Here is a 24432-nt window from a genome sequence, read left to right on the forward strand (position 1 = left end):
AGTATCAAAACTCAAATTAGGCATCTTTTAGTTTTTTGTATATAATTCAGTTCTATTAATATTTATTGATTCCGTTTGCGAGGAGGAAAAAATATTGCATAAATAAACTGCACAAACGATAAGATTTTATTTATCGTGGCTACTTTTGCGTATTGTCAAAGGTGATGTTAGAACAACAAGAATGCAAGATATTTCTTTGAAAAATCGTTTTATTTAATGATATCCGCGTGTCAGGTATGTGTTTTTGAATTAATTATATTTGGATGTATCATTTTTAATTTTTATTTTTGATAAATATTAATTACTGGTATAGTATACAGGGTGTCCCACCGGGAACTGCGTCGATCGATATCTGTGAAAGTATTGCTCCGAAAAATTTGAAAATTTGGCAACGTCCCTAGGGTGAACAAAACTAAAATATCTAGAATCCTCCAGCACACCAACTTCGTTATTTTAAATTGGACACCTTATATATTATTGCATTTTCGTATTCTATGTGAAATTTGAGGGTCACTTTATATTCAACCACAAAAATTGAATAATTTCAAATATTTCGAATTTTCACCACCAAGAACGACGGTGAGAGCATTTTTAACATTAAGGCGATGTTTCGCATTGTATTAGCTATGTCCTGTCCAAATTTGGTTAGTGCAACTCTTGGTTTCGACAATGCACTGGTATAGTATACAGGGTGTCCCACCGGGAACTGCATCGATCGATATCTAGGAAAGTACTGCTACGAAAAATTTGAAAAATTGGCAACATGGCAATGTCCCTGGGGCGAACACAACTAAAATATCTAGAACTCTCCAGCACTTCCGGTTATACCGGAAGTCGACACCAACTTCGTTATTTTAAATGGGACACCTTATATATTATTGCATTTTCGTATTCTATGTGAAATTTGAGGGTCACTTTATATTCAACCACAAAAATTGAATAATTTCAAATATTTCGAATTTTCACCACCAAGAACGGCGGTGACAGCATTTTTAACATTAAGGCGATGTTTCCCATTGTATTAGCTATGTCTTGTCCAAATTTTGTTCATGCAACTTTTGATAATTATTAATTACTGGTATAGTATACAGGGTGTCCCACCGGGAACTGCATCGATCGATATCTGGGAAAGTATTGCTACGAAAAATTTGAAAAATTGGCAACGTCCTTAGGGCGAACACAACTAAAATATCTAGAATCCTCCAGCACTTCCGGTTATACCGGAAGTCGACACCAACTTCGTTATTATAAATGGGACACCTTATATATTATTGCATTTTCGTATTATATGTGAAATTTGAGGGTCACTTTATATTCAACCACAAAAATTGAATAATTTCAAATATTTCGATTTTTCACCACCAAGAACGACGGTGAGAGCATTTTTAACATTAAGGCGATGTTTCGCATTGTATTAGCCAACGAATTGTAAGCACTAGAAGGAGGTTTGGATGTATTTGTTTGCGAATGTACATAAACAAATCAGATCTTCAGGAGACACAAATTTCGATTGGTCGAATTAATATTCCCGCCTACGTCCGCATTTCGATGATTGTCGATGACAGCTGTCAGAGGAAAAGTGTGTAGCCGCTATTAACGTATTTGAGTTTATTTGGGGTTAGTGTGGCATTTTCCTCTTATTGTTGTGTAGTTTTTATATATGAACATTTATTTAGTGCTAAGACATGGTTAGAAAGTTTTATTTAAAAAGGGCGAGCAGCGGTCTTTTCACAGGTAAGTAAGCAAGCAACATGAGCGGCGTTTGAGGAATTACATATGGGTGTTTTACATTTAGTACTTAATTAGCAGTGATAAAATACTGACTAAATCATTATCTAAATTATTAAAAATATATATTTTTTAATTGTTCAACATATCGTTTCGTGTTTCAGTAATATTATAAGTATATTATGAGTAATACCTGTATTTTTTACATTTCCTAAGAATCTGGAACGGAGAAACTTGTGGAAGGTGACATTACCGACATTTTTGTTTGTTCTGATCATTTTGCGATTAATGATTTTCTGACAAACCCATCAGGTATAAAGTACTTACGAGATACAGCTATTCCAATAATAGCTTCTACTTATAGCAGGTAAACTAACTTTTATATTGATTAAAATATACAAGTAAAAAGCCTTTACAGTTACCTAGTACCTCTTTACCTTTTTATTTAATTTTTATAGATCAGACAGTTCTAATAAGGAAAATATTTCTCTAAATAATGTTCTTACGGAATAGTCATTGCACTTGCCGCAACAAAAACCAGAAAATATATCCACATGTTCATCGTCATCGACACTGAGTGCTCAATCAGGCTTGTTATCGACTACAAATAAGGCTACATATATCACCAAAACATTGACCAACTTTAACTGCATCAGAAATAGGAATGGATTCACCCAATCGTAATAAAATTATAAACGTGAAGTAAGTTATAAAAATATAATTAACAAATTATATATCCTTTGTAAAGTATCTACAACTAATACCCTATAATTTTGCTATCTGCTTACCTATCTAACATTTTTTTTATTCAGTACATTTTAAAAAATACCAAGAAAATTGTACCTTGTTACCTATTTAAATATATTACCATTTTATTTTATATAAACACTACTGTTTATATAAAATACATCTGGAATAGATAATTTATCATTTTTAGGAAAAGGCCTTATCCGTGATATTTTGGAGAATGCCATACTTCTGACATGGATAGTCCAAAAAAAGCAAAAAAAAATTGGAATATTTGTAAGAAAAAAATAAAAATGCAAACAATAAAGATCCGAAGTCTGCAGCAGGCAAAGAGTCGTCTAAAAGCCAGAATTTGTAGCCTTAAATTCTCTTCTGAAATTTTCGAAAAAGAAATATGACAACAGAAACTGCTCAATGTATCATTCATGTAAGTTGAAAAATACTTATTCTTTCTGTCTGTAACCAATATGTATTTTTAGGAATCAGCACCTGGAATGTTAGGAGAAATCTGTCAAATATCAAGAAAATTACAATCTCGTAAAAAGTATTCACCTGATCTTAGGTCGCTTGCCTTAATGTTAAGCTTTTATTCAACAGATGCTTATAATTAGGCAAGAAGAAGTTTTAACATGGCTTTGTCACATACAAAAACAATTTCTAAGTGGTACATATCTATAGATGGAACACCTGGATTTACAAATGATGCATTGGCTGCTATTAAAATGAAAGTAAGAGAAACAAACAGTGAAATTTTGGGCAATTTGATATTTGCAATGGGAAACGATTCACTGGATATGTTGATGTCGGCATTGAATACGTGGTGATAATATTCCAGAAGCTACGGAAGCCCTTGTTTTTATGGTTGTAGCTATAAATAGTCATTGGAAAAAATGCCTATTGGGTACTTCTTGACAAACGGTTTAAGTGGTGGAGAAAAAGCTAATTTGTTAAAAAAATGTTTAGAATTGTTAAGTGAATTAGGTATCAAAATAGTTTCTCTTACTTTTGATGGTGCTCCTTCAAATATCAAATTACGGCTTTACCATAAATGTTGATGTTAATATTAATAAGTAGGTAGATTGTAAGTTTGTAGGATTTTATGTTATTTGTTGACATTACTGTTTCAAATTGGTTTTCTAATAAAAACTGGAAAAATAAACCAAACATTTGTCTTTTTATGATTTCTATAAGTCACTAGTGGGTTTTATAAGTCATAAAAGTTATGACTTATAACTTATTATTATTCCTTTAAAACCAAAGAAATTAATTAATTAATCATTTAATTAATCAGTACTGATGTCAAAACAATTTGAGTATAGTAAAAACAGTTTATTAATTTTACTTCAATTTTTACCCTCTCATTATATCACCAATATGTAAAATTATTTATAAAATGAGTAATCCTTTCAAATGTGTATTGGTATTTTGTAAATTTTAATATTTTGCCTTTTTTGACAATACGCCACTGCCGTTATGTCTCATTGTTTACATTTGACACTATCCAACTTTATTTATTAGGTAGTTCTTTGTTTAGATGTTTGCTACAGTTAAAACACATGTATAATAATACACAAAGTTCCTTCTAGTGGTGAGAATTCGTTGGTATTAGCTATGTCCTGTCCAAATTTTGTTCGCGCAACTCTCTTGGTTTCGACAATGAAAAATTGTTTTCAACCACGAAAATTGAATAATTACAAATATTTCGAATTTTCACCACCAAGAATGGCGGTGACAGCATTTTTAACATTAAGGCGATGTTTCCCATTGTATTAGCTATGTCTTGTCCAAATTTTGTTCATGCAACTCTTGGTTTCGACAATGCAATACTGTTTTCAACCTTGAAAACTGAATAATTACAAATAACGAGCGTTCAAATAAAAACGTGGTCGAAGTTGGCTCTGACACATTGGACGTAGGGAGTAGCTTATAGCGACCAACTTAACCTCATTTCTCAACGAGCTGTATAGCAGCTGTCAGTTTCAATAACGTTAATGACTATATAACTTTATTTTAAAGAATAATCGTGATAACAATAACAAACAATTAAAGGAGCTGCGGAAAGTGTCCCCCTCCTTGTTATAACAATAAATTAAAGCAGCTGCTGAAAGTGTCCCCCTCCTTGTTCCAAGCACTTTTCACACCTGTTCCTCAAAGAATTAAAGACATTTTCTAAGATGCTCGGGGTATTGTTAATTTCACGAATCTTGTCTATAAGTCGAGCCTGCAGATGGTTTAAATCAGGAATAGGCAGTTCAAAAATAGTGTTTTTAAGGTAAGGCCACAAAAAGAAATCACACGGCGTAATATCACATGACCTCGGTGGAAATTCATGTTCAGCATTGAGACTTATTAGTCGATTTTGGAAAACTTCCCTCAACATATTCATCGTCTCGCCTGCCGTATGTGCCCTTGCGCCATCTTGTTGAAAGTAAAAGTTTGTAATTTCGTTTTCTTCCAGCTGGTTAACAAAAGGAGCGATAATTTCTTCTCTATACCTTTGCGCAGTAAGAGTACCATTAAAAAAAATAGGTCCATAAATCCTCCTTCGATTGAGAGCACACCAAACTCCAATTTTTTGAGCGTGTAGAGGGCCCTCGACAAAAAAGTTATCTGGTTTTTCAGAAGACCACATTCTCATATTCTGTGAGTTTACGTAACCACTTAAATGAAACCAGGCTTCATCAGAAAAAAAGGTGATATTATGAAGTTCACCGTAGTTGTTTAAAAACCATTCACAAAATACAGCCCGTCGCGGAAAATCAACTTCATGAAGTTCTTGCTGACAAGTTAAACGATAGGAGAACAAACGCAAATCTTTTTTTAACACTGTGTGGCAGGTACCGACTGATACTCCCACCATTTGTGATAAAACACGTACAGAAGTTCTTGGCGCATTTTCCATTATTTGTTGGACATTTTCTTTTAATTCTTCAGTCCGCTTTTTAGGTCGGCCGCTTCCTTCTTTTCTTGTTACACTGCCCGTTTCACGAAAAACATTAACACAACGCTGAACTGCACTTTGAAAAATTTTGTACTCAACAACGCCGGGAAATTGATTTTGAAATTCTATGAAACATTCCTCAATAGAATACTTCCATATTCCATCAATCTTGCGTCCATTTCTAAAGTAGGACTCTATGATAAACACTTTTTGTTCTTGAGAAAACACCATTTTAAACGCTTTTTAAAACGAAAATATTCAAATTGATAGCGGCGATATAGCGCTTTGACAGATGACGTTTAAGTTCATTTGCTATACGCTACGCCCTACGTCCAAATTTTCAGAACCAACTTGACCACGTTTTTATTTGAACGCCCGTTATTTCGAATTTTCACCGCCAAGAAATTATTAAAAAAAAATGACAGATGCAAGGGTCCGAGGAGATGCTACGAGTAGTAACTCTTTTCAGAAGCGTGATATCAAGCGGATTTTTGATACCTATAACTAGATGTTTCATTTTTGCAGCTACATTTTGATACCTTCAAACAGCTATAACTTTGTTAACTTAAATGGAACACCCTGTATTGTTTTACTCTGTCGTATGCAGATTCAAATTTCCTTTCAAGCCATATAAGCATTATTAGGATTGCCGTTACTACTTTTAGAGATATTTGCAATTTTCTATTTTTTTAACACTTTTTCTCGTATCAGACGTGTTGTCAAATTAGCCATGACCAGAAATATTCTAAAACAATTAGAATAACTTGACATTTGTCAAATTATTGTTCTGTTTGTAATAGTTTTTGTTGAAAATTTAAATAAAAATGCCTGGAGATGGTTTAAGTTATACTTATGAGGATTATTTTAATTTGTTTGTTATTTATGCAAAAAAGCAGCAGAACTAATTTGAAACATAACAACATGAGTACAGTACAGCTGGACGATTGGTTGAATTAAATGTAGCGCGCTCTCTCACGCACAATACTTCGCGTTTGCCGTTATGACAGTTAAGGCCCCTCTATTAGCTTATAAGGTCTATGGTAAGAACTTAGAAGTGACCGATGCAACCAACTGAGGCGCCACTATACTTATTTTAATTTTTCGTGGCTTAATATTTACATTTTGCGGAGTCGTAATGCGAACGATCTAGGCTGAGCGTAAAAAGTACAACACATTACATTTCCAACACTACCAAAAAGTAAGTATTAACGCGTCATTCGACAGCCCAGCTCTGTCGAAGCGGTTTCGAGGTGTCAAGCTGACAGATCATTATTAGTAAAAAATATGTAGGAGATAACATAGTCGCGAAGAAAAATTCCAGCAAGTCATTGAAGAGATATGTTCAGGAAACCTCACATACCCCTGGTGCCTAGGACAGCTACTTACTCCTGCTCTTTGGCGAGCAGATCGCCGAGGAAAAGGACAATATCCACACAGACCGATAAAAAGGAGGCCTCTCCCTTCGAGTCCAACCAGATCTTGAAGGACGACCTCGTATTCAACGAAGAAACCAGCAAGACCTACTCCACAGCCTTGGAATATGTCAATGCCATTCACGCTTACATGAACAAGAAGTTGAGCGAAAAGTACGGTGAATGCGGCGATACCAAACCGGAAGGCAACAATTTTTTTAAGCTACCAGAGGTCCCCAACTACGCTACCGTATTTTTCGTGCTTTTGGAGAAGACGAAAATCCCTAAGTTGACGTCCAATAACGGAAATGCCTCGAAGAAGAAAGTGAGTAGCCTTAAGCAGGAATTGCAGCCTAAAAAATTCACCACGAAGGACAGCGTCATCGAGTTTGTCCCTGAAATAAAAAAGTTGTCGGAGTACAAGCTTTTAGAGTTGAAAAAGATTGAACAGGAAGTTCAGACAATCATAAGTCAGTTACCGGACGACGATTCCATCTCTCGCGCTACGAAGACTATAAGTGATGAGCTGTCTCCTTTTTCTTCCAACAAATCTAGCGATAGTCACACTACCCCTTCAGAAGAAGGCAACGGATCGAAGAAGGACCAAGGGGGTATTGAAAAAAATACTGTTTTAAGTGTTACAAAAGCTGGCCACTTTCTTTTAAATGACCAGGAAACAGATAAAGGTAGGTAGATTTAAAAAAACGTGGTTTCTTTCTTAGAACTTGTTAAATAATTAATTTGAATCAAATACGGGCAATTTGTTCAAAACGATGTCTCGAAAATCAAAACAAATATGTAAGATCTGTAAAAAATGTTGTGTAGTGCATTCAAATGACTTCAAAATCTCTTTTTTCATGATTTTTTTTTTCGGTCTATATTGTATTGCAGCAACAATAATGCACATAAATTTTTATTTTGAAGAGAATCTCAAAACGAAACTTTTCTTCCTTAGACTATTTTCTCTAATGTCAATATTCTCCAAGTTATACATGAAAGAAGGGGACCTTTTTAATTTTTTTTTTACATTTTCTTGCGCTAACAATTATGCACAACTTTTTCAGCGGGCACATATCGCAATTATCACTTTACATAATATTTAGAGCTGTTTCCAACAAAAATTAGCGTTACTATAATGAAACATCCATACAACCTACTTTTAAAACAGATACCGATTGGACTAAATACCATCTCCTTGAAAAAAAACAAGCAAATAAAATATTATTAGTAAATTCAGTATCCTCATCTTATAGTACAGTCATTGAAGCTGAAAATCAGCTGTAACCTCGGAATTCTTTGAAACTGCATTTGTTTGCATGAAAATTTAGAATAAGGCTCATCGNGGTCCCTTATAGTCCAGGCGATATCTGTCTTTCAAAGGGTGTACTTGGGTAAAACGCATATGATCGGGGATTTTTGCTTTAATGGCTTCTAAATAGAATCAGAAATGATAATTTTTCTATGCAAATAAAAAAAACCTGGGCTTAATTGTTATTGCAAAAAAGTATAAAAAAATAGCAATAAAATTCATTTTTTTCTTGGATTTCTCGTCGACAACTTAGCAACTATTCATTTTAGACAGAAATGGAAGAGGAAAAAAAGTTTTGTAATTAAATTTAGAACAAGATAGAGTTAGTTGCAATTCGAAAAAATAATTATTGTTATTGCAAAAATCGGAAAAATCATTTAAAAAATTGCAAAAAATGCTAGTTTATTTGTCAATTTTTTTCAGACACTTGAATAATACCTAGGATCTTCATACTTTTCCCAATTAAACTTCTTAGTGCATAGAATCATCACACCAAATTTCATCCAATTCGGTTCGATAGTTTTTACATAATAATTGTTTAATTTTTTTTTTTTTTTTTAAATTAAAAAATTTTCAAAATCAAATTTCTAAAAATCTAAAGCCTTTGAATACTTGAAAATTTCACCACAAAAAGAAGAGCTCTCAAGCTTTAAAATGCTTTTTGAAAAATTCAAATCGGACGATTAGGTGAGCCGTGGTGATTGTTTAAACATTTTCGCAATTTTCACGCTTATAAACAATTGCAATAATTTAATGTTTTTTTCAAATTTTTGGTAATACTAGTAAGTTTGTTTAAATATTATAAAATTGTTTAAACAATAATTATTTAAATAAACAACTGAAAATTGGTATTAATTTTTAGTTGTACGATAAATTTCTAAAAGTCTTTCAAAAATTATTACTCACATAAATTGTGAATAATTATAATTTTAATTTTTTCGTTTACTTTTAAAATATTTATCTAAAATTTATTTTTTATTTATAAAAAAAGTATAAGAATCTTTTGGATACTTAATTAATACCAACAACATGGTGCAACATGCAAAAATTTTGGTCGTGAAAATTAACAGTAAATAAATAAACATAATAAATTAATAATTTTTTAAAGTAACTGTTTACCGGCATGTCAAAAGTCCAATCATTAATAATAAAATGTAGTTGAAAATATGATAATTGAATTTTTTAAGTTGCGAGACATCGATTAAAGTAACTGTTTACCGGCATGTCAAAAGTCCAATCATTAATAATAAAAGGTAGTTGAAAATATGATAATTGAATTTTTTAAGTTGCGAGACATCGATTAAAAAAAATCATAGAAATTGGCCCATTAGAAGCTGAAATTAGTGAAATTTTACGGAGTGTCGAAGTTTTGAACTCGAGAATTCAGATCGGAGTAACCGTGTATTTGCTCCCCCCACCACTGATTTCACGCGGTCTTGAATGTCTTTGAGTGACATTTTAAATGGGACGCCCGTGATTGCAATTTTGAAAATTTATATCTGGAAAGTACTCGGAATGACACACCCATTAGTTAAAAAAACGGCCATTATACCCTTATAGTTTTGCTGTAAATAACTCCGAAAATAATGGGCAGATCATCAGGTTTTTTTTTTAACGTACTCGTCTTTCCGAGTACTTTCAAACCGTATTTTAAAATAAAGAAACATTTGAAAAAAACATTAAATTATTGCAATTGTTTATAAACGTGAAAATTGCGAAAATATTTAAACAATCACCACGGCTCACCTAATCCTCCGATTTGAATTTTTCAAAAAGCATTTTAAAGCTTGACAGCTCTTCTTTTTGTGGTGAAATTTTCAAATATTCAAAGGGTTTAGATTTTTAGAAATTTGATTCTGAAAACTTTTTAATTTAAAAAAAAAATAAAAAAATTAAACAATTATTATGTAAAAACTATCGAACTGAATTGGATGAAATGTGGTGTGATGATTTTATACACTAAGAAGTTTAATTGGGAAAAGTATGAAGATCTTAGGTATTATTCAAGTGTCTGAAAAAAATTGACAAATAAACTAGCATTTTTTACAATTTTTTAAATGATTTTTCCGATTTTTGCAACAATAATCATTATTTTTTCGAATTGCAACTACCTCTATCTTGTTCAAAATTTAATTAAAAAACTTTTTTTCCTTTTCCATTTTTGTCTAAAATGAATAGTTGCTAAGTTGTCGACAAGAAATCCAAGAAAAAAATAAATTTTTGTTTGCCATTTTTTCATACTTTTTTGCAATAACAATTAAGCCCACGTTTTTTTTTATTTGCATAGAAATATTATCATTTCTGATGTTATTTAGAAGTCGTTAAAGCAAAAATCTCTTATCATATGCGTTTTACCCAACCCGAAACAAGTACCGCCTGGACTATTAATTATCTCTCCCCTAATTCGGTTTCATATTATAATAATCCAGACGGCATTTGTTTCAAAAAGTCCATATTTGGGTGAATCGTATATCCACGGAGATTTTTGGCTTTTTGGCTTTCAAATAACACTAGATATGAAAATTTTTCTACGCGCATAAAAAAACGTGGGCTTAACTTTTGGCGGCACAAAATCTGGATTGCAAAATTATGATGCAAAATCTATGGAACTGATTTTGATGTAATTTGATGGGATGCTTCTACATAACATGAAGTTTTCTTGAGCCAAGTATGAAGATCTTATGCCCAATTTAAAGACCCCAAAAAATTCCCTAAAAAGTATTGTTTTTTAACTCTATTTTAGGCGATTTTTTCGATTTTTACCATAATAATCATGATTCATTCGATTTGTAACAAGTCATATTTTGTAAAATTTAATTACAAACATTTATTTCCTCTTCCATTTTCGTCTAAAATCAACTCTTCAGATGCATAATTAAATAGGAAGAAAAATATGACATATTTGAATTTTTTAAACATACTGTGCCGCCAAAAGTTAAGCCCACGTTTTTTTTATGCGCGTAGTAAAAGTTTCATTTCTAGTGAAAAGCCAAAAAGCCAAAAATCTCCGTGGATATACGATTCACCCAAACCAAAACAGATACCGCCTAGTCTACAATCATAAATACAAATTTCTGCTGCTTTAAAAAATATTTATTTTAATCAACTCTCAACCATCTGTTATGTTTTCAGAATGTTGATTTTGAGACCTCAACAAAGCATTAAAAACATTTCCAATAGTTTAAAAAATAATTCGAAAATGATCATGAATATTTAACTAATATTTTAAAAACATTTTTAAAATATTTATTTGTTGTATGGTAAAGATGCTGTAGGTTTGAAAAAGTTTATCTTTTCTTTCTCTGTAATGAAAACAAAAAAGAGGTGAGAAAGGTTGTAGGCTGTAAAAAATTCCAAATATGAGAAGGCCTGCCCCCAAAAGTAAAATAGGATCCTTCTTACAATTAGTTTTATCAACAGTAAAACCACAAGAGCTTTTCTTTTTATCGGATAAAGTTTTCTTTGTAACGAAATAATTTTGCCAATCAGTAATTCTACTGAAAAAATCGCGAGATCGAAGGTTGAGCGATTTTGTCAAATGCCAGTTTTTCGGGCAAAGTTACTGATTGGTAAAATATGTGAATGAACAACAAAAATAAATATCTTTATTTATTCTGTGTGAACGAATAACAACCATTATCTTTATTTATTCAAATTATTTGAAGGAACAGTTATTAAAATAAATGCACAGTTGCTATTAATTGTTTGGTTTGGCAGGTTTGGTGTACTGATTTCAATATTTTCTTTACTAGTTTCCATACATGTTGAATATTCCTTTTGACTTATTCTATCCGAGGTTCATAAGTTAATAATAAGACTTTCGTGATGTTCAGCGTCAATTACAAGGTAGGGTTTAATGGATGATGTCGGTGAGTGTCCGGTTATCTTTATCAGTTGTTGGTCACTTATACCTGCTTTGGTTAAGTGAGAAACTGTACTGACTACTGGCACGGTTTGAATGGTTGGTAATTTTATTATTTGTGATGCCCAGTCCAATTTTAGCTATAGATTCTTTTGTCCATGTAGATACAGTATTAATTGCTAGTGGAACATTTGTATACCAACCTTTAGAATTTGTGTTTGTCCAAAAGTGATTTGGAGTTGAAAAAGTCGATCGGATGTTTTGTTTCGTTTTTCCTTTCTGTCAATTTTTTCGANCACTGGTGGAAGGATCATCAACAACAGCAGCTATTACATTTTCTTCTAAAATGCTTGCATCTTCCAAATTACCTCTTATTCTGGTATTTCCAATTTTAAAACTCCCGGTCTCACGGACTCTTTGGAAAACTCGTTGGAATACGTGCTGTTAAGGTTGCCTTCTGTTTGGAAACCTGCGTAGATACTCTCGTGAGGCCACCAATGAATTTCCATCACAGAAACCGTATACAAATATATTCGTTGTTGGAAAATTTGATAATAGTTAATATCTTTTTGTTTTGTAGACTTAATTTCTCGTAATTTCGAGTACCGTAATTAATTTTGACATGTATGCTTGTAAAGATTTACTCTTTAAAGTTTGTACAAGTACTTAATAAACACCCTGTATGCCAAGCCATATAAAAATTATTTTGCTAACACGATATTGCTTACCTTAACAAGAGGGCAATTTCTTGCGGTAAGTATACACCCTATGAAAGTCATTTATGGGCACTACACATTTTTATACAATTTGATGCCTCTTAGTTTTGAAGATGTCGTGCTTAGTCCAGGGAACGAAGAGAAAAATAAGGTAAAACCTCCGAATACTTTCGGATAGATCCGATTTTTATGAAAATTTGGAACTTATTTCACCCTGTAGATGAAAAGTTATATATGCTTGATACGCGCTTCTGATTTTTAGGGGATGAAAACCACGCCTTATGCTAAAAAACTGAATAAATATAAAAATAGGTGTTATACAGGGTAGTCCGAATTTTATGCAGGAAACTTCGAGGGCAGATAGATCTCTTTAAAATAATATGTGTTTGCCTTATAAACATAGGTCTGGAACGGCACCGTTTTAGAGATACAGGGTGTTGAAGTTGTCAAAAAAAATTGATTTTTTATTTATATCTCCCGAATCTATTAACCGATCTCAATAAAATTTGGTAGATATAATGTATGATAGTAGGCCTAATACCTATTCCCTGAAATATGAGCTTTAAAGGTTCAACCAGTGGTGTACAACTGGACAGGGGTCACTCTCTTTTTTACAAAAAAACCTACGCCACTGCATTTTTTACATGCCATTGTAACTGATTTATATTTTAATGCACAAAATACGTAAAAAAGGTGACTTTCATTTTTTCTCTAAGATTCGCCGTTCTCAAGTTATTCATACCAATACAATCCCCTTGTGGCAGACACTTCTAACGATAATATTACAAGAATATTTGTTTATGTGTAAAAGTAAGTGCAATTTGTAAGTACATCAACAAAACTATTTACACTCCTTTCTACACCACCTCAACACCCTGTATCTCTAAAACGGGGCCGTTCCAGACCTATGTTTATAAGGCAAACACATATTATTTTAAAGAGATCTATCTACCCTCGAAGTTTCCTGCATAAAATTCGGACCACCCTGTATAGACTAAAATTCATATCTTAATATATAGAATACATATTATTGGTTATAATTTACGTTATTTTATGAAGTTTCAACCCTTAAAAACCACCCTTAATGATAAAAGTACAAAATTAATAGTTTCTTTGACCTTAAAATATTTTTATAACGCATATACAGGGTGAGTCAAAATTTACTCCCCAGCGGCCGGATATATATTCCAAAATAAAAAATAAAACAAACATGTAGAATACTAAAATCTCGAAAACGAAGCCGTTTTCGGAAAATTTTGTAAAGAAAAATTCAAATTTATAATTTTTTTGTTTAATATTAACTCCATTAAAATCCATACAAAATAAGAAATAGCAAAAACGAAGATCCTTCTGGCTTTGGCTAACCTACAAAAACATTACCATTTTCGTTAATATACTTCTGCAATCTGTGGTAGAAACTCCTGGCAACAGAACAGAAATTAGCTACTGCTTATTCATGAATCCTACCAATAACATCATCCCCGCCAACAGGCACAGTAACATAAACCTTTTCTTTTCTGTATTCTCATAACCAAAAGTCTATCAGAGTCAAGTCAGGAGACCGGGGTGGCCATGGACCAACGTCCACCTCGTCCAATCCATTTATTAGGAAAACGGCGGTTCAAAATATGTCGTAGAGTAATGTGGCATGTACGGGCGCACCATCATGCTGAAACCACATAGTTGCACGTTGTTGTAGAGGAATATTTTCTAACAAACCTGGCAAAATGTTCTCGCAAAAACTACTGTAATTTTCACCATTCAGTTTTTGTCCGGCCAACTTGATTAGTCAGTCGAAAATTGCGCATTTATCGAACTAAAATTTATTCGAAAACGGCTCCGCTTTCGAGATTTTAGTATTCTACATTTTTGATTTATTTTTTATTTTAGAATATATATCCGGCCGCTGGGGAGTGAATTTTGACTCACCCTGTATATAAAAAAAATATTCGAGAATAACTTTAGCTAAAAGCCAAAGTGTTCGTACTTGGCAAAATTCACGGTTTACTACAAATCCCTCTTTTCAGAAGAGGACCTCATGCATCACTCTATGGGCCAAAATACAATTNAATTTTGTACTCAACAACGCCGGGAAATTGATTTTGAAATTCTATGAAACATTCCTCAATAGAATACTTCCATATTCCATCAATCTTGCGTCCATTTCTAAAGTAGGACTCTATGATAAACACTTTTTGTTCTTGAGAAAACACCATTTTAAACGCTTTTTAAAACGAAAATATTCAAATTGATAGCGGCGATATAGCGCTTTGACAGATGACGTTTAAGTTCATTTGCTATACGCTACGCCCTACGTCCAAATTTTCAGAACCAACTTGACCACGTTTTTATTTGAACGCCCGTTATTTCGAATTTTCACCGCCAAGAAATTATTAAAAAAAAATGACAGATGCAAGGGTCCGAGGAGATGCTACGAGTAGTAACTCTTTTCAGAAGCGTGATATCAAGCGGATTTTTGATACCTATAACTAGATGTTTCATTTTTGCAGCTACATTTTGATACCTTCAAACAGCTATAACTTTGTTAACTTAAATGGAACACCCTGTATTGTTTTACTCTGTCGTATGTAGATTCAAATTTCCTTTCAAGCCATATAAGCATTATTAGGATTGCCGTTACTACTTTTAGAGATATTTGCAATTTTCTATTTTTTTAACACTTTTTCTCGTATCAGACGTGTTGTCAAATTAGCCATGACCAGAAATATTCTAAAACAATTAGAATAACTTGACATTTGTCAAATTATTGTTCTGTTTGTAATAGTTTTTGTTGAAAATTTAAATAAAAATGCCTGGAGATGGTTTAAGTTATACTTATGAGGATTATTTTAATTTGTTTGTTATTTATGCAAAAAAGCAGCAGAACTAATTTGAAACATAACAACATGAGTACAGTACAGCTGGACGATTGGTTGAATTAAATGTAGCGCGCTCTCTCACGCACAATACTTCGCGTTTGCCGTTATGACAGTTAAGGCCCCTCTATTAGCTTATAAGGTCTATGGTAAGAACTTAGAAGTGACCGATGCAACCAACTGAGGCGCCACTATACTTATTTTAATTTTTCGTGGCTTAATATTTACATTTTGCGGAGTCGTAATGCGAACGATCTAGGCTGAGCGTAAAAAGTACAACACATTACATTTCCAACACTACCAAAAAGTAAGTATTAACGCGTCATTCGACAGCCCAGCTCTGTCGAAGCGGTTTCGAGGTGTCAAGCTGACAGATCATTATTAGTAAAAAATATGTAGGAGATAACATAGTCGCGAAGAAAAATTCCAGCAAGTCATTGAAGAGATATGTTCAGGAAACCTCACATACCCCTGGTGCCTAGGACAGCTACTTACTCCTGCTCTTTGGCGAGCAGATCGCCGAGGAAAAGGACAATATCCACACAGACCGATAAAAAGGAGGCCTCTCCCTTCGAGTCCAACCAGATCTTGAAGGACGACCTCGTATTCAACGAAGAAACCAGCAAGACCTACTCCACAGCCTTGGAATATGTCAATGCCATTCACGCTTACATGAACAAGAAGTTGAGCGAAAAGTACGGTGAATGCGGCGATACCAAACCGGAAGGCAACAATTTTTTTAAGCTACCAGAGGTCCCCAACTACGCTACCGTATTTTTCGTGCTTTTGGAGAAGACGAAAATCCCTAAGTTGACGTCCAATAACGGAAATGCCTCGAAGAAGAAAGTGAGTAGCCTTAAGCAGGAATTGCAGCCTAAAAAATTCACCACGAAGGACAGCGTCATCGAGTTTGTCCCTGAAATAAAAAAGTTGTCGGAGTACAAGCTTTTAGAGTTGAAAAAGATTGAACAGGAAGTTCAGACAATCATAAGTCAGTTACCGGACGACGATTCCATCTCTCGCGCTACGAAGACTATAAGTGATGAGCTGTCTCCTTTTTCTTCCAACAAATCTAGCGATAGTCACACTACCCCTTCAGAAGAAGGCAACGGATCGAAGAAGGACCAAGGGGGTATTGAAAAAAATACTGTTTTAAGTGTTACAAAAGCTGGCCACTTTCTTTTAAATGACCAGGAAACAGATAAAGGTAGGTAGATTTAAAAAAACGTGGTTTCTTTCTTAGAACTTGTTAAATAATTAATTTGAATCAAATACGGGCAATTTGTTGAAAACGACGTCTCGAAAATCAAAACAAATATGTAAGATCTGTAAAAAATGTTGTGTAGTGCATTCAAATGACTTCAAAATCTCTTTTTTCATGATTTTTTTTTTCGGTCTATATTGTATTGCAGCAACAATAATGCACATAAATTTTTATTTTGAAGAGAATCTCAAAACGAAACTTTTCTTCCTTAGACTATTTTCTCTAATGTCAATATTCTCCAAGTTATACATGAAAGAAGGGGACCTTTTTAATTTTTTTTTTACATTTTCTTGCGCTAACAATTATGCACAACTTTTTCAGCGGGCACATATCGCAATTATCACTTTACATAATATTTAGAGCTGTTTCCAACAAAAATTAGCGTTACTATAATGAAACATCCATACAACCTACTTTTAAAACAGATACCGATTGGACTAAATACCATCTCCTTGAAAAAAAACAAGCAAATAAAATATTATTAGTAAATTCAGTATCCTCATCTTATAGTACAGTCATTGAAGCTGAAAATCAGCTGTAACCTCGGAATTCTTTGAAACTGCATTTGTTTGCATGAAAATTTAGAATAAGGCTCATCGTAGGCTGAAGTTCAAAAGTGACATAAGCCCGATTGACGCTTTTTGTTTTTTAGGGGTAAAAACTACCACTAAGAGAAAAAAATTGAAAAAATTAAGTTTTAAGTATTTTATTGATAAAAATCTTGTTCAAGCTCAAATATTAAATAATGTTCCATGTTCCCGAACATGTTTTATTATATATTTGATCTTTTCGACCCTTTATTTAACCCTTAAACCCCATGCAAAAATAAAGATAAAAAATTATTTTTAAAAGATTTGGAATGATTAAATCGTGCAATTATTTAAAATAAAAGTTACCTTACAGCTAATAAAATAATTTTTCCCATTCAACCCCTAAAAATCACCCCGTATTGACAAAAATGATAAAAAATTGCTTTTTAAAAGCTTGAAATGCTTTAACGATGCAATTATTTAAAATAAAAATTCCCTCATTGCTTATGAAAGAATTTGTATCTCATAACACTTTTCAACCCTTATAAATCACCCCTGTGCTAAAAAAAATATAAAAAATTACGGTTTAAATCTTGGAATTCTATAATTGTGCAATAATTTAAAATAAAAATTCCCTTATATCGTTTATGAAAGAATATTTAACTTTTGCTATTTTCAACTCTTATAAACTACCCTTTTACAAACATTAATGTAAAATGTTTTTAGTATAATCGATTTTTAAATATAATCAATCATAAAAAAATGCTATGCTGCATATAAACTTTTATACACGATGACGCGCACTTGAATCCTAACATTTTGCTCCAAAAATGAGAAAACCTATTTTGCCCCGAAAAAATTTCATTGGTTTTTTTACCATAACTCGGTTAATTTTGAAGCTATAATATCCTACAAAAAAGCATTTTACAGATAATTTCAAGAGCTGTAAGATCGTTTGCATATAAAACCTTTTAAGTCTTTTGTTTTTTAAAGGGAAAGGATCGAAGGGCTCGAGACAGGTCGTTTTTTCACTAAAATGAATACTTCAAGCGGCGATATCTCATTTATTTTTTATGCTATAGGAATAAAAAAAATATAAGAAATATTTGTTGAAAAAAAGCTACATTTTTGTTAAATATAATTTTTTACGTATCTTTCATAGTTTCTAAGGCAATTTTTTTTGAATAATGAAAAATACGTTTTAACTTTTACCGTACATTATTAAAAAAATACGGATTCTAAACCGGTCCATCTTCAGGATCGTATGAAAAACACTAAAACAAAACTAATTGTAAAGGATCTACGATTAATTTTAATTGTGATGGAAATGGTACAGCGTTTACTGCTCATATTTCCTTAAAAAATATGAGCAATCCATCTGTTTTTGACGATAATTTCTTCAATTTTACTCTAATTAACTTTTATAAGTGCTCATCTTGAAGGTCTTTTTGAGTACTACAAAAAACTCCAGGAGCGTTATACACGTAAAATTAATCCTTTTTCCGTTATTTGACGTTGAATACATCGATTCTAGTTTTCCCCCAAAACAAGTCCCCTTCCAGTAACCATATTTCGCTTTGTATAGGACGTACAATACTTTTTAAAAAACGATTTTCTTTGTTTATTTATAAGCTTTTTTTGTTTATTACACCTTTTTTTTTAAATAAAATGCGTAGTTTTTGAGTTATTCGTGAAAAATTCTTTGAAAAAGTGTTTTTTTTTTGCACTCAAAATTCTAAGTTTTCAATCAAAGTTGTTTACCGTTGAGGTACAGTTTACAACTAAAAATAAAATTGGAAATTATGTAACAGAAACAAAATGACAAAACTAAAAATAAAAATAGAAAACAATTATTTCAATAAATGCTCGAAATGCTGTCCATTTACTTCAATGCATGCCCGACATCATTCGACCAAGGAATTGTAAATCCTTCGCAAATCAAAGGTTGCTTGAATTTGCTCGGCGGCTGCATTAATTTTTTTAAGTAAATCGTCTCTCGTGTTACTGGGTTTGGCATACACCAGTTGATTCATATGACCCCAGTAAAAAAATCAAGCGGGTTGAGGTCAGGGAACCTGAGAGGTCACATAATAGGTCCATTTTCCCCAATCCAGCGTTCTGGAAAATGTAAATCGAATCAAGCAGATACCTGTCTTCCGTTAGGAGTAAGTGCTCCATTTTGTTGGTAGTACATTTGATGTCGCAAAGCTAAGATAACGTCATCAATAATATTTTCTAAAAAATCCGTGTATCTCTCTGAATTCAAACAGTCTACAATAATTTGAGGAGGCAGCATGACATTTTTCGTAAAGATAGTTTCATCGCTCCACAATATCTTTCGTTGGAAATTTTCGTCATTATCGATATATTTTAACAACCTGCAAAATTGTATCTTTTTTTCGGAATCACCAGATGCAAAGTTTGGACTTTATGTAGGTGGTATGGGTGCAGTTCTTCTCGGTTTAAAATTCTCCAGACGCTGCTTCATGGAATAACTACTTGCGTTGATATTCTTCGGGCACTAGTAGAAGGATCATCAACAACAGCAGCTATTACATTTTCTTCTAAAATGCTTGCATCTTCCAAATTACCTCTTATTCTGGTATTTCCAATTTTAACACTCCCTGTCTCACGGACTTTTTGGAAAACTCGTTGGAATACGTGCTGTTAAGGTTGCTTTCTGTTTGGAAACCTGCGTAGATACTTTCGTGAGGCCACCAATGAATTTCCATCACAGAAACCGTAGACAAATATATTCATTGTTGGAAAATTTGATAATAGTTAATATCTTGTTGTTTTGTAAACTTAATTTCTCGTAACTGCCTTTCGATATCGATGTTTTTTCATAACAAGACTGCAATTTCTTGCGGTATACACCCTATGAAAGTCATTTATGGGCACTACACAACATTTTTATACAACTTGATGCCTCTTATTTTTGAAAATGTCGGGGTAATAATTCAGGGAACAAAGAGAAAAATAGGGTAAAACCTCCGAATACTTTCGGATAGGTCCGATTTTTATGAAAATTTGGAATTAAGCTTATTTCACCCTGTTGATGAATCGTTATACAGGGTGTCCCGTTTATGTTTCAAAAAAACTTGTGTGCAAGTTTCTCATGGAAAAATAATAGGGGCAGTTCATGTAAAGTTTTTTTTCTTAGACGCCCTGTTTCCTGTTTTCAAGATACAGTGTGTTGAAGCTGTTACTTTCCAAATGGTTTTCCTTAATTATCTTTAAATCGGCTAAAGATTAAAAAAACAACTGAAAAACGTCTTTTTTTATTACAAAGTGTACATTTTCAATCACCAATAACTCAGAAAATATTGACTTATCGAAAAATGTTCGTAGCATACTTTTTGCTTAAAATTTATTGCTTTATTGATTCCTGGGGTATTTTCAATATCTTATTTTTCACACCCTAGAAGGGGTGGCTTCCATCTCCTGGACAAAAGCGCTCATCAGCACTATAGTCCAACTAAATTACACTTGGAAAAAAAAATTGTTACCTGGACTTTTATAAGTGGAAAAAATAAATACGTGAGCGAGGGGGAGGGTTGATTTGGGGGGTTGAAAAGTTTTGAAAGATTGTATCATTTATGGTGAAAGTTGACGTCAAACAAAAAAGTATCCATTACAAAAGTTGTAAATCATGCAAAAATCTACAACTTTTTTAGAGGTCACTTTTTAAGATAACCTCAAAATTTCCTAGAAAAATGCGCAAAACAGATTTTTTTTAATTTTTCGTTTCTTATTTCTCATTTCCGCAAAAATAATTTAATTTTGTCGAAATTTGGTGAAAGTATACCTTTCAAAAAATCAAGAAGTTTCCGAGATATTCATTTGTTCCGGTCTGAAACACTTTTTTTTTCAAAGAAAAATTCTACTTAGAAAAATCATCGTACAGAGTTTTGACGGTGATCATTTTTTACATATACTTTCTGGTGAAATAAAAAAATCTGTATTCACAGTACAAAGACATGCTCAAAAATGCAAAAAAATAAAAAAATTACTTGCAATGAATATTTCAGTAATTGTTGATAATTTATTTAAATTAAAAAAAAAATTGAAAAACTGATTTCACCATTCAATTCTACGGAAAAAATATAATAAAAACCGTGTCTCATTGTTTGACCCAAAACTTTATTTTTGTACAGTATTGATCTAAGTCAAATTAATAAAAAAAATATATTTTGGAGGAAGTCATAACAATAAGTCAATACAGCACAAAATATCCAACAATTTTTTTTAATCAATAATTTAAAAAGTTGTATATAATAAAAAAATAATACGAATAAATGAAATGTTTTATTATTTCTAATAAGTATTGCTATTTATTTTAAAATTCGTTTTCAAATACATCCAGGAAAAAAATCACAGTTTTGCAAAATTTCGGGTTTTTCCGGATATCTTCGGAACTGCCCGGAATTTTAAAACTTTCTAAACGGCATATTGGTAGGTATAAAAAACAACATTTTTCTAATATGATCGTATTTCTTACGTTTCCTAGATCCCATCCCATCCTTATCTTGAACACACTGTATATCTATGAATTCATCAAAATTAAAAAAAATAAGTACACTAATCGATCCTATTGAAAAAAATTATTATTTATTTTATTTATTCACTATTCGACTTATGTTTATAGCAATACTGTACAAAAATTAAGTTTTGGGTCAAACAATGAGACAGTTTTTTTTTGTATTTTTTCCGTACAATTGAATGGCGTAATAAATTTTTGATTTTTTTAAATTTAACAACAATTACTGAAAAATTATTGTTGCGTCATTTTTTTTTGTATTTTTGAGCATGTTTTTGAACTGTGATTACAGATATTTTTCACCAAGTAAAAAGTATATGTCAAAACGAAAAAAATGATCACTGGCAGAACTCTGTACGATGATTTTACAATTTTCTTTGAAAAAAGTGTTTTAGACCGGAAAAAATGAATATCTCGGAAACTTCCCGATTTTTTTTTCTAAAAAAATTTGTGGATATTTAAGACACAGAAAGGTATACATTCACGAAGTTTCGTCAAAATTAAATTATTTTTGCGGAAATGAGAAATAAAAAACGAAAAATAAGAAAGAAAATTGTTTTTCGCATTTTTCGCGGAAATTTTGAGGTTATCTTAAAAAGTGACTCCTACAAAAGTTGTAGATTTTTGCATGGTCTACAACTTTTGTATTGGATATTATTTTGTTTGACGTCAACTTTCGCCAGAACTCCCAATGATACAATTTTCTACAACTTTTCAACCCCCCAAATCAACCCTCCGCCACCTCTGCTCACGCAATTATTATTTTTTTCGTTCATTATAAGCCCCTTTACCATTTCCACTTATAAAAGTCCAGGTAACAATTTTCTTCTTTTTTTTCCTTCTAAATGAGATATTTCGATCGGTCTATTACAACTTTTGTTTCTTGAGCTATTCTCTATTTACAGTCCAAAGTTTTACGTCAATCGGTTCTATCCGAAAGAATTCGGAGGGGAAACCCTTGGTTCCCCGGACTATAAAAAGAAATGTTACATAGACACTTTATACCTAGATTATTTCCCGTTTATGAAAAGAAACTTTTAATTTTTCAAATTCCAACGCACCTAACAGGCTTCAGAGCTGGCGAAGAAAGAGCCGACAAAGAAAGTAGCAACGCCGTTACAACTGCAAACGGACCCCAAACCGACAACGACGTAACAGCCAAAGATAACGACAAAGCGATCATGATGGATATAATAAAAAAACGCGTTCAAGACGAGATCACCACCTACCTAGACAAAGCCAAGGCGTCGGCGACGAAAAACCACCGCCCTCGTCTGATGAGGTCCCATTTCGACGTGGTCAACATCCCCCCACAAATCAACCTCCTCGAATACGCCCAGAAAAAATTAGAAAGACAGTTGTCCCTGGAACCCAAGTCCGTGACGGAACACGAAGAGTTCCAGAAGCAGTTATTTAACAGCGCCGTATCCGCCAAGAGGTCCCTGAACATCAGACCGGGCACCCCGATCAGGGTGACTAACATGTTCCGAAAACTCTCCCAGGAGAACTTTACGAACTTAGAAGGCGCTCTTGGCGGTGATTTACTGAGGCGCGAATTCAATCAGTCGGACGGGGACAGTGTGATTTTGGACGACGAGGAGTTCGAGAAGATCAACGGGCACGTTGGAGAACAGGGCGATAAGAAACTGCGGGGGAATTGTTCAGGTAATTCATTCATGAGATAGCACTTTAGTTTTATTAGTGAGGCAACACTCTCTACAGGCCGGTGTATGTTGTGTTGCCTGTCCGTATGTAAAATTAGTAATCGGTTGAGATCACGAGATGCAGGACAATCGTCGGTCGTAAAATTAACTACTGCTCGGAAATTGGTCCCTTATAGTCCAGGCGATATCTGTCTTTCAAAGGGTGTACTTGGGTAAAACGCATATGATCGGGGATTTTTGCTTTAATGGCTTCTAAATAGAATCAGAAATGATAATTTTTCTATGCAAATAAAAAAAACCTGGGCTTAATTGTTATTGCAAAAAAGTATAAAAAAATAGCAAAAAAATTCATTTTTTTATTGGATTTCTCGTCGACAACTTAGCAACTATTCATTTTAGACAGAAATGGAAGAGGAAAAAAAGTTTTGTAATTAAATTTAGAACAAGATAGAGTTAGTTGCAATTCCAACAAATAATTATTGTTGTTGCAAAAATCGGAAAAATCATTTAAAAAATTGCAAAAAATGCTAGTTTATTTGCAAATTTTTTTCAGACACTTGAATAATACCTAGGATCTTCATACTTTTCCCAATTAAACTTCTTAGTGCATAGAATCATCACACCAAATTTCATCCAATTCGGTTAGATAATTTTTACATAATAATTGTTTAAATTTTTTATTTTTTTTAAATTAAAAAATTTTCAAAATCAAATTTCTAAAAATCTAAAGCCTTTGAATACTTGAAAATTTCACCACAAAAAGAAGAGCTCTCAAGCTTTAAAATGGTTTTTGAAAAATTCAAATCGGACGATTAGGTGAGCCGTGGTGATTGTTTAAACATT

The 24432-nt window shown here is 32.7% G+C and overlaps 1 protein-coding gene across 1 annotated transcript; it reads left to right on the plus strand.

Annotated features, from left to right (window-relative positions):
• Nucleotides 1–4: 4 nt before the first annotated feature.
• Nucleotides 5–23610, plus strand: LOC111691827. The gene is made up of 2 exons (XM_023455213.1): nt 5–234; nt 22994–23610. Exon 2 carries the CDS (start codon nt 23107–23109, stop codon nt 23608–23610), a length of 504 nt encoding a protein of 167 aa, XP_023310981.1. The 5' UTR covers nt 5–234; nt 22994–23106.
• The last annotated feature ends 822 nt before the right edge of the window (nt 23611–24432 follow it).

Source organism: Anoplophora glabripennis, unplaced genomic scaffold (assembly GCF_000390285.2).
Source record: "Anoplophora glabripennis isolate ALB-LARVAE unplaced genomic scaffold, Agla_2.0 scaffold237, whole genome shotgun sequence".
Lineage (NCBI taxonomy): Eukaryota > Metazoa > Arthropoda > Insecta > Coleoptera > Cerambycidae > Anoplophora > Anoplophora glabripennis.

Coding starts and splice junctions, on each gene's coding strand:
- LOC111691827 (XM_023455213.1), top strand. CDS start 23,107: ATGATGGATATAATAAAAAAACGCGTTCAAGACGAGATCACCACCTAC.